Raw genomic sequence first — 16,166 nt, forward strand, 5'->3', positions numbered from 1 at the left:
TATTTTATTTATATAAATAAGGCTGTAGAAAGGATAAGCAGCTCATATTTGTTAAAGCAAACCAATTGTTAAATCATGGTTTTCACTACTGTTACATGATTTAACTTAATTCAAATTCAAAAAATCATAATTTGACAAAGTGACACATTAGCACCAACATCAATTTAAGTAAATAAGAGTTCCATATAATAAGAAATCCCAAGGATCGGTGTTGATTATGTTGTCTTCTGTTGAAAATACTCATTTATATTTAGAAGATTTTAAATTGAGGCTATAGCATTCTTTTGGTTACTGGTAAAGATTTTATTCAAAAATTGCCATAATCCTGCTTGTCACTTCACAAACTCACAAATATCACAACTAAATCATATTAACTGCACTCAATAAGTGCCTTCTCTAATATGATTAACCTATAAAAACTCCTGTTGTCCAAAACCAGCACTAAAAAACACCCCATTATCATTATATTTAGGAGATTTCTAAATATTAATTAACTCAGTCTTTGAACTATCATTTTAAACTGTATTTTAAAAATATTATGATTTTCACAAATTATTTCACTTATATATTCCATTATATTTCACTCTGATTTTTTAAATTCTACAATTATCTATATACTATTGTAGATAATCTCACAGGTATACACATTATGAGTCCAACTATATTTCTGAAAACAAGACTACTGGATCTAGTTAGAACAAAGAAGTAAATCAATTTCCCACATCATAATAAAAACTAAAAAAAAAAAAATTAAAACAACTATCAGCAGAGGCATTCCTTTGAATATCTTTAAGTAGGGAATGTGGTGTACAGATATTGAACAGATATAGAACTAACAGGCTTTAAATTCTAAAGAGAATTCAGAGGTCCTCTAGCTCAATCTTCTATGCAATGCAGGACTTCTTTCTATATTAGAAGCTTGGTTATAAGCTGATGGCCTGAGGACCATTTAAAGCACATAAATATAGTCTATTTGGCCTGTACATAAATATGCTTTTAATTAAGCCAACACACAAAAATCCAGATCACTGCATTTTCTTGAAAATCTACCTGGAGCTATATGCCTAGTGCCCCTTTGGATGTCATGCCCTCTCTACTTCTCCACAGCTCCCACCACTTCCCAGGGACCCATTGCACTCACTCATCATCTGCCTCGTGCTATCAGCATCTGAACATTTCAGTTGGTGAACACTGTTCTGGAACAAGTATTATCTACATCGCCACAAAAATGGAGGGAACCCATAACTTTACAAGTAGACCTATTTCATTGCAGGCAAGTCTAAACATTAGAGAGATTTGCCTAGAATAATTTCCAGACACAAACTAGTTCTATCCTTGGAAACAAATTAAGTCCACTCTCTCTCTCCCAGAGGAAACCCTTCTAGATATATCTGCAGAAAACTAAACTTCCTAAGTTTCTAGTTCTGGTTTAACATCCCAAGAGCCCTCAAATATTCCTCATTATGTTTCCAGGCCCACTGTGGCCCTTGGCATGCTTCTCTGTGTGGATGAATTCTACTTATACTTTATTTTAAAGCTATTATTTATGTATTCATTTATTATCTGTTCTAGTTATCACTGTTCTTCACATGCAATATGCAATACTTAGTTGATCTAGATCAGTGGTTCTCAAATTTTGTTCTCAGGACCCCTCTACACTTTTAAAATTCATGGAATATTCCAATAAGCTTTTGTTTAAGACAGTTACATCTATTGATATTCACTGTACTAAAAATTAAAATTAAAATTTTAAAAAATATGTTTAATTCATTCAAAAATATGTGTCAATATAACATATTTCTATGAAAAATAAATATATTTTCCCAAACAAGATAAATTAGTAAGAAAAGTGTTTTACATGTCTGCAAATCTTTTTAATGTCTGGTTTAATGAAAGACAGCTGGGTTCTTGTAACGATTTCTGCATTCACTCTATTGCAATATAGAAAACTGACCTTGTGAGTCCCCAGACCATATTTGGGAGACATTTATGCTTTAATTAATGTAGCTTGGATTCTAGTTAGTTTTCCTAGCATCCATGGCATTCTCTTCACTTATCTTGAACTTGTAGTCAACTAAAATCACCAGCTGTTTCTCAAACAAACTGCTGTCAAGCCTCCCCCTTTCATCTAATTTTGTTGGTTTCAGAGAGTAAACACCATTGGTGCCGTGCCCAGGTTCCCTTAAAGATAGTGTACCTATCCCCATTCAGCTGTTGTGATTGTTGACTGATAACACACAGCAGCCCCCTTCCTTGAAGAATTTCTCAGTAAAACTGTAACTGCCTTACTTGGGAAGCTGTCTCCCTCCACTTCAGCCAATGGCTGACTGACAAGTCAATGATTGTCACAGAGTACAAAAGGCTGGCCTCAAGGGCACAAAGTGGGACTAATTCTGGGTGTATGTTGTGCTCTAGAGCTTCCCAGGGGATCAGACTAAAGTTAATCTTTAGCTGAGATGACATTCCTCCTTAGCTTCTATCCCTTGTTCTGCTAAGAGCACATCCCTAATAAGAGGTCACTTGAACAGAAATCTCCATCACAGGCTCAACCGAAGACATCTTTCTTCCATCAATATTATTGCAATATCAACCCTATTATACATCATATTAACTAACCATCTGAGCTGTGCAGCACCTCATATATGCTTCAGCATTCTATTATAGATTAGTGCAGTGGTTCCCAAACTGTGGTCCCTGGGCCAGCAGCATCAGCATCTTTGGAAACTTGTTAGAGCTGCAAATTCTCACTCCAGACCTACTGAACAAAGAACGCCATCACAGAGATGTGCTGTAATTAACTAACCCATTACTGTTGTCCATTTCAGTTATTTCCATTTTATCCTGTTATAAATAGTGGTGAAATGAATATTGTTGCAGGTAAATATTTGTGTACATTTCAGATTATTTTGTAAGTATTTGCCTGCAATTTACTTCATTGTAAAAGTTTTGCATCAAAAAAGGTGTACTGATAAATGAGTAGAGGGATGGATATATAATAAAGCAAGCAGAGCAATATGTTAATTGTAGAGTTTAGGTGATGAATACATGAATGTTCACTGCAAAATTCTTTCAATTTTCTCATATGTTTAAAATTTGTTGTGAAGTGTTGAAAATAAAAAAAAAATGTTGGAAAATTTATATTTTATGAAGCTAAATTCCTGGATTTGGAATAGATTGTTCATAGTATGTGCACATCTTTCAACTTTGTGAAGTTAAAACATCAACCAGAAAGTGTCAGTTCCCTCACACTGTCAACACCACTTTTTAGTGCTTTCTAAATCTCTGCCAACTTGTTAAGCAAAAGCTGGTAATTCATCTTTTAAATCATCATTTCCATGTGTATTTCTTAAGTTAATATATAATGAACATGCTTGGCTTCAGATTTGATGTCAGTTATTCAAACCATGAAGCAGTAATCAAGATTTGAGCACTCACTGGGAGCACTTAATTTATTACCGAGAACAATACCCTCGAGAATAACTTGCAAACCAAATTATATGGGTGAGAGTTACTTCCAGGCCAGCATCCTACACAGGCAGAGGGGTCTAGTGCCAGATTGCCAAATGGATCTGATTTAATAGATAATGAGAAAAAGGTCTTCCTTTGGAGGAGGGGGGGCGGGTAGCCTCTTCACCCATTTTACCAGAATACTCAGAATTCTAAGCATTTCTAAGTGATTTCTTCTTTTGTGTTGAAGCAATTAGAGCCCCAAGATTCTATTTTAGAATTCAAAAATTTTACTTCAGTATGCTAGTAGGCTCTCCTTAATTATGGTGCATCCAAAGGATGGAATGTAATGGGACCATTAAAAGAGAACTATGAAATTCTACATTTACTGCTATGGGAAGATGTCTGTAATATACATGTTCATTGCAAACAAAATTATGTATGTGTATACATGACAGAAATATGTGGAAGAGTATTTATGAAAATATTAATAGTAATTACCTCCAGTTGAAGGATGCATGGGAGTTTTTTCTCCTCTTTTTATTTTTTCTATATTATTTATGTTTACACTGAACATATAAACATTGTTTTTAATAACAACAAATACAATAAGGCTACTTACATTTTGATAAAAATTACATTGAAAATATCCCAGAAAACCACTAAGCCATTACCACCATATTAAAATTTAATTTAGCAAAATTTTCAAGTCAAGGTTAAAGTCTTCTACAGAATGAGACTCAGATCTAGCATATTTTTTTACATTTTATTTTTTTCGTTTTATTTTATTTTATTATTTTTTTAAATTTTTATTATGTATAGTAGTACATATATCTCCTTTTTTTTCCCCATTGACCTTCCCCCAGCCTCCCCTAGCATATTTTAAAGAGCATAGGAGAAAAGAGTTAGAGGAAAACTAGGCAAAGAGGTTTCCAGCCAGGTGTTAAGCAGCAGAGGGATAGATTTGTATTGTCCTAGGAGATTTCACAGAATAAAAATCAATAGGCAAAGGAAGGAAGGCGTCTGTGGAAACCAAGAGGGTAAAGGCTCACTACAACTCAAAGTAGATTTCAACTTTACCACAATTCCTGCTTTCAATATTGTAGCAGTGAAAAAGAAGGAAATCTTACCTTTTGCAACTGCATGGATGGACCTGGAAAGCATTATGCTAAGTGAAATAAGCCAATCAGAGCGAGACAAGTACCGTATGATTTCACTTACATGTGGAATCTAATGAACAAAATAAACTAACAAATAAAATAGAAACAGACTCATAGACACAGAGAGCAGACTGACAGCTGTTAGAGGGAAGGAAGTTGGGGGACTTGGTGAAAAATGTGAAAGGATTAAACAAAACAAAACAAACCCTCATAGACACAGACAACAGTTGGTGATTACCAGGGGGAAAGAGGAGTGGAGGGAAGTAGAAAAGGATATAGAGGGGATAAATGGTGATGGAAGGAGACTTGACTTGAGTTGAACTCCAATATAATATCCAGATGATGTATTATAGAATTGTACACCTGAAACTTGTATACTTTTATCACCCAATGCCACTGAAAAATTTTTATTAAAAAAGAAAAAATATAAGAAAATATCTCCTGACAAATGATATTCACTTCTCCTCTGACAGCAGGCCTGGGATCCAATGACAGTTAATATTTTAAAATATATATTTAACAGATTTAAAATTTTAAATGTATACTTCACAAAGACTGAAAAGTAGAATATGACATGATAAATCACTCACCTCCATAAGAAGACACGTCTGTGCATGGGCAGATGTCCCTGGTTGTGACACCACTGTCCCATTTTTTATTTGAAAATGTATTTTGCACATATATCCATCAGAACAGTCCTGTGTTCCATCATAAAAAAAATACATAAGAAAATGCCAATTATTTTAAGTATTCATCATTCTAAGAATTACAGCTACTCATAACTTCCAAACCAAGCAATAAAAAACTAAGTATATTAAATGAGATGAGATAATAGGGATAAACTCATCCAATAAATAGAAGTTTTAGTTCCCCACCTTTCTCACTTATCGATACTTCTCCTTCTCTTAGATTAAATCCCTACTCCCCCTTATTTCCCCTTAAGCACGCCATACAACAGAAGTCACAAAGCAAAGCTTTTAGGTTGGCTGCTGTTAAAAAGCATATAAAAAGATCTTGTCACATAAGTAATATTGATTTTCACAACATATACAAAAAGAAAAATTTTAGGAAAACTTGCATCATATCCTGAAACTAGGGACCTTTCATTTCAATTCCTTGATCAAGGCAAGATCTCCATTAAAATGTCCTAGGGAGGTAATCATGCAGTACCTGCCTGGGTACTTCCAGGAGCCTACACTTTACTGCCTTACACCACTGCCACCTCCATTTTGGTACATGGGACATTGTTCGTTGGAAAAGTGTTGTCTTACAATGCACTGAATTGTTTCCTTTTAACATTAACTCACTGGTCTTAGTTCCTCCCTCTAGAATTTATACTCTTTCCACAGAGCCATTCTTCAGAGTTGAAGACAATTACCAACGTTTTTAAATGTTCCCTGAAAGATAGAATATCTAAGCCCTTCACCAGTTGCCTTTCTCTCCTATTTTTTTCTCCTATTTTTTATACTTGCTCTTAAATACACTAATGGATGATGTTCATTTAATTGCTGTCAGTTCTGTTTTTTTTAGGCAAAACTTGTTTGAATTCAATAAAGTCTAAAAATGTAATACCTCTACATACACAAACATACTCACATATTAATAAAAATTATTAATTCTTCACCAAATTGCCACACTAACATTCAAATTTTAACAGATTTAAAATAATTATAATTAAGAAACATGTGGTTACTTAATATGATACAGTAAAAAATATATAGAATAGCATTTCAACTAAAAAATTCATAATTCCCTTAAATACTTTTGCTAAGATTCAAAAATCTAGTTTTTAACTAAAAAATAAGACAAGAAAAAATTACAGTGTTTGTAAGCAATTTAACATTGAAACTTTTTTAAAAATTGTGTCATGCCAACTATGCAAGAGCATTTGATTTTAGGTAACTGTACTGGGTTGAATATTGTCCCCCCAAAATTCATGTCTCCCCAGAGTATGACCTTATTTGGAAATAGGGTCTGTACAGATATAATCAAGCTAAGATAAGGTCATATTGTTCAAATCCAATATGACTGGTATCCTTATAAGGACAGAAAAATTTGGCTGCAGAGACACAGACACATGGGGAGAAGGCCACAGGGAGACAAGGCAGGAATTAGGGTGGTGCAGCTAGAAGCCAAAGCATGACAAGGACTGCCATCAACCAACAGAGGCTAGAAGAGGCAGGAAACGACTCTTCTCCACAGCCTTTGGCGGGAGCATGGCCCTACAGACACCTTGATTTCTGACTTCCAACCTTTGAGAAAATAAATGTCTATGTTGTAAGCTACCCTGTTTATGGTCCTATGTTAGGAAACTCACACAGAAGCTATATGTTTTGAGAAATCTGGCAGGACCTTTACAATGCCTCCCCGTTAGCAGGGCTGACATCCCGCCAGCAACTCCAAAGGCACCCTGCCAGTTGGTGGTGCTCAGCACCAGCTCTGACGGACTGGACCCAACTCAGAATGACTTGGTGATGCCACTGCCCCAGGTTCTTAAATATTTTTAATATCCTTCCTGCCTGTAAGGTAAGCAATCAGGTATCCAGTATCTTTTATTATTTCATTAAGGTTCTGCATTTTTATAGATGAAATTATTATTTTAAATTCCAGTTCTATATGATCCAACCACAAAGCATATCCTTAAATGGCCTTTTACCACTGAAATCTTTGTATTTACCCAATGTAGATGACTGAATATTGCCGTAATGGAGAAAGAGATATGTACTTTCTGCTGTTGTTGCTTTTTACATCAAGTATCCAATGCCCCTTCTTTTAGAAGAGTAGACACTTTTCCTCTTCCCCCTGTCAGCATGGACATCTCCCCCCCCCCCCCCCCCACCCCCACCCTCCAGCTCTAAGAACAGTCACCCGTGGCCAATCAGGGCACCAGTCCTGCTGGCCTCAGAGACTAGAGGGCAAATGATCCAATCAGAACCAACGAAATGTGAGTCAGGACTTTGGTGGGCAGGGAAGGAGAAGACTATTCTCTTTTCTACTGGATTTGAAACAGAAGAATAAAACCCTGCCAGTGTTGGCAACCACCATGTAATTAAATGAAGCCTGAGGATGAAGCCAATACAAAGGGAAGCAAGGGCATGAGATGCCGAGAGACCAGGTCCTGATTTACACTATTTAAACCAACTGTAGCTGAAGCTACCTCTACCCTTCAGTTTTTCAATTACATGACCCTCAAAACTCCCTTCTTTGCTTCACCCAATTTGGGTTGGGTTTTCTGTCACTTAAACCAAAATATTCTTTGCATAAAATGACATATATTGTGTTTATTAGTTTAAAACTAGAAGACTTGCTACTCTATTGTATGACAGATAATCAATAGTTGATTATATAAAGATTTCCCAAATACAATAAAACCATAATGCTACGTGTTTGTGAGAAAAGGTACTGACAGTCTGCAATTTAAAACTAATCAAGCAATACAGGGGGAAAAACACACAACAACTGTTCAGATATTCAAAGAAGAGTTTGAGCTAAATTGTGTATATTGCATATAATTCGTCAAATGAGGGTAATTGTGTTATTTCATATTTTTCTATACCTGAGCACTGGTCATACAACTTTTTCTTAAAGGAAGCCACAGTTTGGTGAAACTCTAATTGCAATGCAAAATGCATCTCCTTTGATATCAAAAGAGGTGAGTCAAAAATTCCTGTGTACCTATGTTACAAAATCTAAGTAAATTAGCTGGTGTCTTTTCCATTGAGTTAAGATAGAGAAATATGTCATTCTTAATATTATTTATAATTTAAGAAATTTTAATTTCATTTTGGGTAAATTCTGATATTGTTTATTAGCATATATTAGGAGGTACACAGGGGTTTTTGATTCAGCCTCTAGTTTTTTCTTTTCAGAATCAATCACTTAAAAGCAAGATTAGCCTTTAAAAATTAAATATAGAAAAAAAGGGTTGATAGCATTTTAGTTTCTCTTCAAACATTTACTTTCACAAAAGTAGCTCTTTCCCTTACATTGGTTTAATTTAAGGCAAAAAATATGATTTGTCTTTCATTGCTGAAGAATACTTTTTTAAAGACAACAAACGTAAGAACCTGAGAACCACCACCCTGCCCAGCAACAGAGACCAGCAAGGACAGTGGGTTAATAATGCGGATTTTGTAATCAAAGAAAACACGATAATTTCAAGAGAAACATCAAAAGTGCTTTATTCAAAGTAATGTCCATCGCTAGCTACACATTTCCCCCATCTTTCAGGTAACTCGTGGATACTGTCCCAATGGAACTTTTCTTGTTTTGAGGCAAACCATTCAGAGACCCAATTTTCCACTTCTTCGTACGTTTTGAAGTTCTGCTCAGAAAGTGCATGTGCCATCGATCAGAACAAGTGGTAATCTGAAGGAGCAAGGTCTGGTGAATATAGTCGGTGGGTTAATACTTCCCAGGCAAGATCTTTTAATGTGTCTTTAACTGGTTTTGAAGTGTGTTATCATAAAGCAAAATTACTTTGCCGTGTCTTCTGGCACATTCTGGTCATTTCACAATCAAAGCGTGGTTCAAATTAAGTATTTGTTGTCGGTAGCAATCAGTATTAACGGTTTCACCTGGTTTTAGAAGCTCATAATACACCACACCTTCCTGATCCCACCAAACGCAGAGCATTGTCTTCTTTCCAAAGTGATTTGGTCTTGCAGTAGATGTTGATGGTTGACCTGGATCAACCCATGATTTTGTGCATTTGGGATTCTCAAAATACATCCACTTTTCATCGCCAGTCACAATTCGATGCAAAAAAGACTTTCTTTCGTGCCCTTGAAGCAACATTTTACTGATGACTTTTCTGTTTTCCATTTGTCTTTCGTTCAGTTGATGTGGCACCCATTGTCCTTCCTTTAACATCTTTCCCATTGCTTGTAAATGTTCGGAAATTGTTTGCTGAGCAACGATTTAATCTTTCTGCAAGTTGCTTTTGAGTTTGACACGCATCTTCATCCAATAGTGCTTGTAATTGTTGGTCTTCAAACTTTTTCGGTTCACCTGGACGTTCTTTGTCTTTCACATCGAAATCATCACTTTTAACATATTTAAACCATCGTTCACAAGTATCTTGAGATGAGCATGTTCATCATAAGCTTCCCGAAGTATACGATACCTTTCAGCGGCACTTTTCTTCAAAATAAAGTAATGAATTAAATCTTCCCGCAAATGCTCCTTTTTTGGCACGAAATTAGACATTTTTAAGTGTAAAAATATCTATGATGTTAACATCTTCAGAAAATTTGACATATGAAGTTTTGAAGCTTGCTGTCAATACAAAAAAATAGCATACATATCAAATTGCATATATGACAACATATGTATAACTCCATCTATTGAAAAAAATCCGCATTAGTAACAGGTACACCTAGTAACTCCTATCTCCCCCGACTATTCCAGTAAACTCTCCACTCTGGCTTCTCTGAGTTCTTTTTGTACTTACTATAGCTTAAATTTAACATAAAATCTTATTTTTATTTTTAATATTGCTTAGTTTTATTTCCTCCAGTCAATCCTAAATTCAGGGCCTAGGCCCAAGTCCCTGGGGGAAGAAAGGCCAGACTCATTCCACGCAAACACCTGGTCCCATGGAGTCTGAAAACACTCTGGACCTGCAAGGAGAAAAGGAACCTTATCCAGTCTAATCCTCCCATTTCAGAGATTAGAGGGTGAAGGACTGACGCACCTTACGAGACTTGTCTTACAGCTAATTAGGGGCAGAGCTGGAAATGGAAAGTAGACCTGTTGACCCTAGTGTTCTTTTGACTACACTAAGCAAATTCTGCCAGAGAGCCGGACGGAGGCAGAAAAATGCTTACTGCAGACTCTCGCTTTGCACATTGAGTAACATGCTGAAGTCACTTAAGTGTGGTCTGGGGACAAGCAGCAGCCTCAGGGTCACTTGGATGGAAGCCTTTTAGGCAAAATCTCAAGCCCCACCCAGACCTCCTGAATTGGAATCTGTATTTAACAGGATCCTAGGTGATCCGTGTGCACATTTGGAGCACGAACACAGCTTGCATGGTGATTCCTGACTCAAAGGAACTCCAAAATGTTGGCCTTAAACAGTGGTTCTCAACTCTGACTACACATCAGAAGCACCTGGGGAGTTTTCAAAATACTGTTGCTAAAGTGCCCCCTCAGAATCTTCCCAGTAGATGCTAATGCAGCAGCCAGGTTGGAGAACCACTGCACTAAATTAACTGGAGTTCCCCTTTTGAACTCTGAGAACAGTCATCCTGTACTCTGCAGCTGCCTTGGGAGAAAAGGCACAAACAACTGCCAACCTGCAGGAATACCGTGGCTCACTGGGAGCTCTCAGGGGCTATTCTCGCCTCTGTGGAGGCTCGTCTTGGAGCTGTGATGTGCTGAAATGGCTTTCTAAGTGGTTTTCACTACCACCTCCAACCCTACTTTCTGGCAACTTGCCCAGCCTTGACCCAGTCCTCTGTCACTGCCATAATCTTATAACTTAAAACTGTCACTGTCCCATGTCCAACTCCATTTCAACCATCAGGATTCCTTGCTGCCCTCCACTACTGAGCAGGTTGCTTCTCATAGTTCCTATTAGAAGAGAAACTAATAGGAAATACTACAATTCAGACACTACTAACAAAAAACTCCTCACGTTATCTACATAGAATGCCCTTCACCTTATACCGAAATAAGGAATAAAGATTTCCATCATAAAAACAATACCATAAATGTGCTGATGAAAACACTGGAGAATATAAATACATATATATACTATTAAAAAGATATTTTAAAAGTAAATAAAAACCTCAAAGTCATAATAAAATGCTGATAAATTCTACTTTATGAAAAAATTCTTATCACAAAGTCAAAAGACAAACATCAAAGTGTGAAAAAATTATGTGTCACTCTTATTATAGACAAGGACTAATTTTGTCAACATATAAGTAGCTTTAATTTCCTCAACATATTAATAGTTTCAACAAATCAAAAAGAAAAATGTCAATAGCCCAATAAGAAAACGAGCAAAGAATATCAACAGATAGTTCACTAAAGAGGCAGTAAATATGGATATTACTCACATAATATATTCAATGTTACCCATAAAAATGCAAATTAAAATTACATAATACCTTTTTTTAAAACCTATCAGATTGGCAAAGATCAAAAAGCATGAAATACACTATGGAGACAAAGATGTGGGTAAAACAGGCATGTATCTTCATATACTGTCAGGGGCAGGGTAGCTTAAATTAGTATATAACCTCCCTGAAGAGCAAGTTAGCGATAACTATCCAAATTTTAAAAATGTACATATTTTACACCCAGAAATATTACTTCCAGGAATTTATCTTACAGATATAGTTGAACATTAGGAAATATAATTCATGCAATGATATGTATTAAAGTATTATTTTCATAACACAATATTGGAAATAACCTAAATGCTTATCAGTGAGTATTGTTTTTTTAATAAATTATGATAAATCCAAATAATAGAACGCTATGCAGGCATAAAAATGAGTAAGTTCTATAATGATTGATATGGAATAAAATCAAGATAGGTCATTAAGTTAAATATGTGCAGAACTGTATGCATATGTGTACATCATGCTACCATTTGTTTAAATATAAATGCATATGCTTGTATATGCACTGAAAATATCTGAAAGGACATTCAAGACACTGGTATTGGTGGTGACCTCTGGGTTTGGGTGAAGAGGATGGGAAGGTTAGGAAGGAAATTTCCTTTTTTAGTGCACAAACCCTTTTGTGCCTATAAATATATAACTTTCATGTTAGACAAATACTTCATTCATTGCTCTCTGAACATATGTCTCCAGGCCATCACATTGCTGCAATCCATTCCAATCTTAAACTTCTAGGGAGAAAATGTCCTCAAGGCTTTATAGAACCCTAGGGAGATAACCAAGTTTTCTGGTTTGTGCTGACTGCATATTGGATGGAGATCTAAGGATTTCCTAACAGAACATGTCTGAGTCTGCTTTCTTACAAGCTGTCATGGGCTATGCCACCCAGGGAGCTATGTTATGCCTATTTGAATCCAACTACCCGAATAACTATAGGGGTTCTGTTGTTGAGTTTTAATAAGCTTTCAACAATCTTCTCTAGAAAAACCCTTATCTAAAATAATTGGGTGGTTATCTAAGGGCCTCAGCTCTACTTTGGAATAAAGTATTGCATATGGGACTCAAATTAACTTCCCAGAATGATCAGAAGGATGGGCTCAGTCAAGGCCACAGGGAGGAATTAAGACACATGGAAGTGTCCAGGTCACTGCTGGCGCTGACCAGCAGAACCTGAGAGGTTAATGGAACCCTGAGGAGCAGGCCAAACCTAGGCCACAGATCTCAAATAGTTGTCCTTTTCCCTTGATGAATGATCAAACCAAAACTATCAATAGCTGCCCACAGGTGATTAATCTTGGGGACAAAAGAAAAGTAAAATCTGTTGCTGAAAAGAAAAGCTTACACTGAGTAGGTCAAACATAAAATAAAACATTTTTTTAAATGCCAAAGTTAGATGGTACAGAAAAGTAATCGTTAAAGCTTTAGAGATCCTGCAGAACACAATTCTGAATATGGTACTATGTCTCCTCCTCATGCCCAACCCCAATACCCACCCAATGTTGCTAACTCTGGTTTCAATTTCTGATACTGTTGTACCTCCTAAAGCAGTGGTTCTCAACCTTTCTAATGCCGCGACCCTTTAATACAGTTCATGTTGTGGTGACCACCAACCATAAAATTATTTTCGTTGTTACTTCAAAACTGTAATTTTGCTACTGTTATGAATCATAATGTAAATACCTGTGTTTTCCGATGGTCGACCCTGCTAGCGGTTCTCAACCTGTGGGTCGCGACACACAGGTTGAGAACCACAGGTAGAGCCTAAGACCATTGGAAAACACAGATATTTACATTACAATTCATTAACAGTAGCAAAATTACAGTTATGAAGTAGCAACAAAAATAATTTTATGGTTGGGGTCACCACAACATGAGGAACTGTATTAAAGGGTCACGGCATTAGAAAGGTTGAGAACCACTGTCCTAAAGGCATGTGTGGATCCTGGCCAAGGCTGATTTGGATGCCTAGAGTCAATATCAAGAGTGACCAGATCCAGTCAAAGTAATTCATGGATAACTGCTGGCCTCTGACTCAGGCAAAAATTCAAGAGCCCCAAAATTCAAGAAACCAAAAACCCAAAAGTTAAAATATGGATATTAAAAAATATATATGTACATATACAGTATACGTGTGTGTGTGTGTGTATATGTGTATGTATGTGTGTGTGTGTGTGTGTGTGTGTGTATATGTGTGTGTGTTTTATTGATTTCAGAGAGAGGAGGGGAGAGGGAGAGAGAGAGAGAAACATCAATAAGAGAGAAACATTGATCCAATTGGCTTCCTCCTGCAGGCCCCCTACTGGGGAACCAGCCTGCAACCCTGGCATGTGCCCTGATGGTGAATTGAACCGGTGACCTCCTGGTGCATGGGATGACAAGTAACCAACTGAGCCACTCCAGTCAGGCCAACATATTTCATCTTTGATGTATATCTTAAATTTTCCTTGGTCTTGTAGTATTGCTTTTTTTTTTTTTGTAGTGTGGATTATTGCTTTTATCTTTGTGACCTAACATGTAAATGTCTACTGAACACATTTGTTCACTAGCTGAGAATTAAAGCACACAAAAACATTGTGACCATTGGTCGTTGACTGGAGATTTTCTGGTTCTATCCAGTTAAAAGAGTTTTCTTAGCATGTTCATGGTATGAAATAAAAGAGAATCTGTAGGATTTTAACTTAAAATATTCTCTCCTCAACAGCAGTGTATCAGAGGGTAATATTGCCTTCTATCACAATCTGCAATTCAACAGTGAATCTTGTTTACATTAGCATACATCCTATATAATAAAAGCCTAATATGCAAATCGACCAAATGGCAGAATGACCAATCGGCGGGGGGCAGGGCTGGTGAGCAGGCAGCTCTAGGCCAGCCAAGGTGGGTGCCAGTGGGCAGAGGGAGGGGATGGTGATCGGGGGGCAGCAGCAACCGGAGGTGGCAGAGGGACAATTGGGGGGCAGGGCCAGCCGTTCACCGGTCAGCACTGTCCCCCGATAGGCCCGCGGGTCGCCTCCCACAAAGGAGCGGGCTTAAGCCATCAGTCGAACATCCTCCGAGGGCTCCTGGTCTGTGAGAGGGTGCAGGCTGGGCTGAGGGACCCCCCGCCCTGAGTGCACGAATTTTCGTGCACCAGGCCTCTAGTATTACATACTTTTATTAGGTTTAAATTTATAATCGACCTATAAACAAAGCACAGAGGACTAATTATAGAACAGAATTTAAATATTATAGATCTTGATGATGTAAAATTAATAATATAATTAATTTAAAAATCAAAAGGAGGAACAGGAAGGAATGTGAGAGATAGTATACACACACTAAGTTCCTCATTTACTACAGCAAAATACAAATTATTGTTCAAAGATAAAAAATCAAGAAGTAGAAGTATACTGTTTAAAGTTACAGAAATAACCCAGCTGTGGTGGCTCAGTGTATTGAGTGGCATCCCATGGACTAAGAGGTCCTGGGTTTGATTCCCAGTCAGGGCACATGCCCGGGTTGTGGGCTCAATCCCCAGTAGGGGGCCTACAGGAGGCAGCCAATCAATGATTCTCTCACATCATTGATGTTTCTATCTTTCTCTCCCTCTCCCTCTCTGAAATCAATAAAAATATTAAAAAACATTTTTTAAAAAGCAAATGTGAAGCTCACATTAAAAAAAATAAAATAAAGCTTAGCTGGTTTGGCTCAGTGGATAGAGTGTCAGCCTACGGACTGAAGGGTTCTAGGTTCGATTCCGGTCAAGGGCACATGCCCAGGTTGCGGGCTCCATCCCCAGTAGGGGGCATGCAGGAGGCAGCCAATCAATGATTCTCTCTCATCATTGATGTTTCTTTCTCTCTCTCCCTTCCTCTCTGAAATCAATAAAAAAATGTATATTAAAAATAAAATAAAGTTACAAAAATAACTATGAGAATAACTAAGGAGTTATTCTTCATCAGTAAGGGTTCCATTAAACAAATTTAACTTATCCATACAATGGAATACTATGCATACTAGAAATAATAAAAGAGCCCAGTGGTGGCTCAGTGGTTGAGCATGGACATATGAATCAGGAGGTCACAGTTCGATTCCCATTCAGGGCAAATGTCGGGATTTCAAGCTCATTCCCCAATGGGAGGCATGCAGGAGGCAGCCAATCAATGATTCTCTCTCATCATTGATGTTTCTATCTCACTCTCACTCTCACTTCAGCTCTGAGATCAATAAAAAATAATCAAGAAATAATAAAATCATTCTGTATTTTTTCATGCTCACAAAGAAAGATGTCCATGATGAATGTTAGATGGAAACCATAAGTGACGGAACAATTATTTCATTTATGTACACATATATAATGTACATATATATATTTAATGTGCATAAAAATACAAACTACAAAATTGAGTCAGAGGAGAGGAAAGAAAATATTTCAATCCATATTTTT

At 36.9% G+C, this 16,166-nt stretch overlaps 1 protein-coding gene across 4 annotated transcripts in view; it reads right to left on the reverse strand.

Moving 5' to 3' along the window:
• The window catches only part of ATG10 (autophagy related 10), a 278,991-nt gene that overhangs the window by 135,943 nt on the left and 126,882 nt on the right, over nucleotides 1–16,166 (reverse strand). For all 4 annotated transcript variants that reach the window (XM_054715103.1, XM_054715102.1, XM_008162000.3 and 1 more), the window contains exon 3: nucleotides 5,198–5,305. In XM_054715103.1, coding sequence (XP_054571078.1) covers nucleotides 5,198–5,305 — 108 coding nt within the window. The remainder of the gene's footprint in view (nucleotides 1–5,197; nucleotides 5,306–16,166) is intronic.

Source organism: Eptesicus fuscus, chromosome 4, assembly GCF_027574615.1.
Source record: "Eptesicus fuscus isolate TK198812 chromosome 4, DD_ASM_mEF_20220401, whole genome shotgun sequence".
Lineage (NCBI taxonomy): Eukaryota > Metazoa > Chordata > Mammalia > Chiroptera > Vespertilionidae > Eptesicus > Eptesicus fuscus.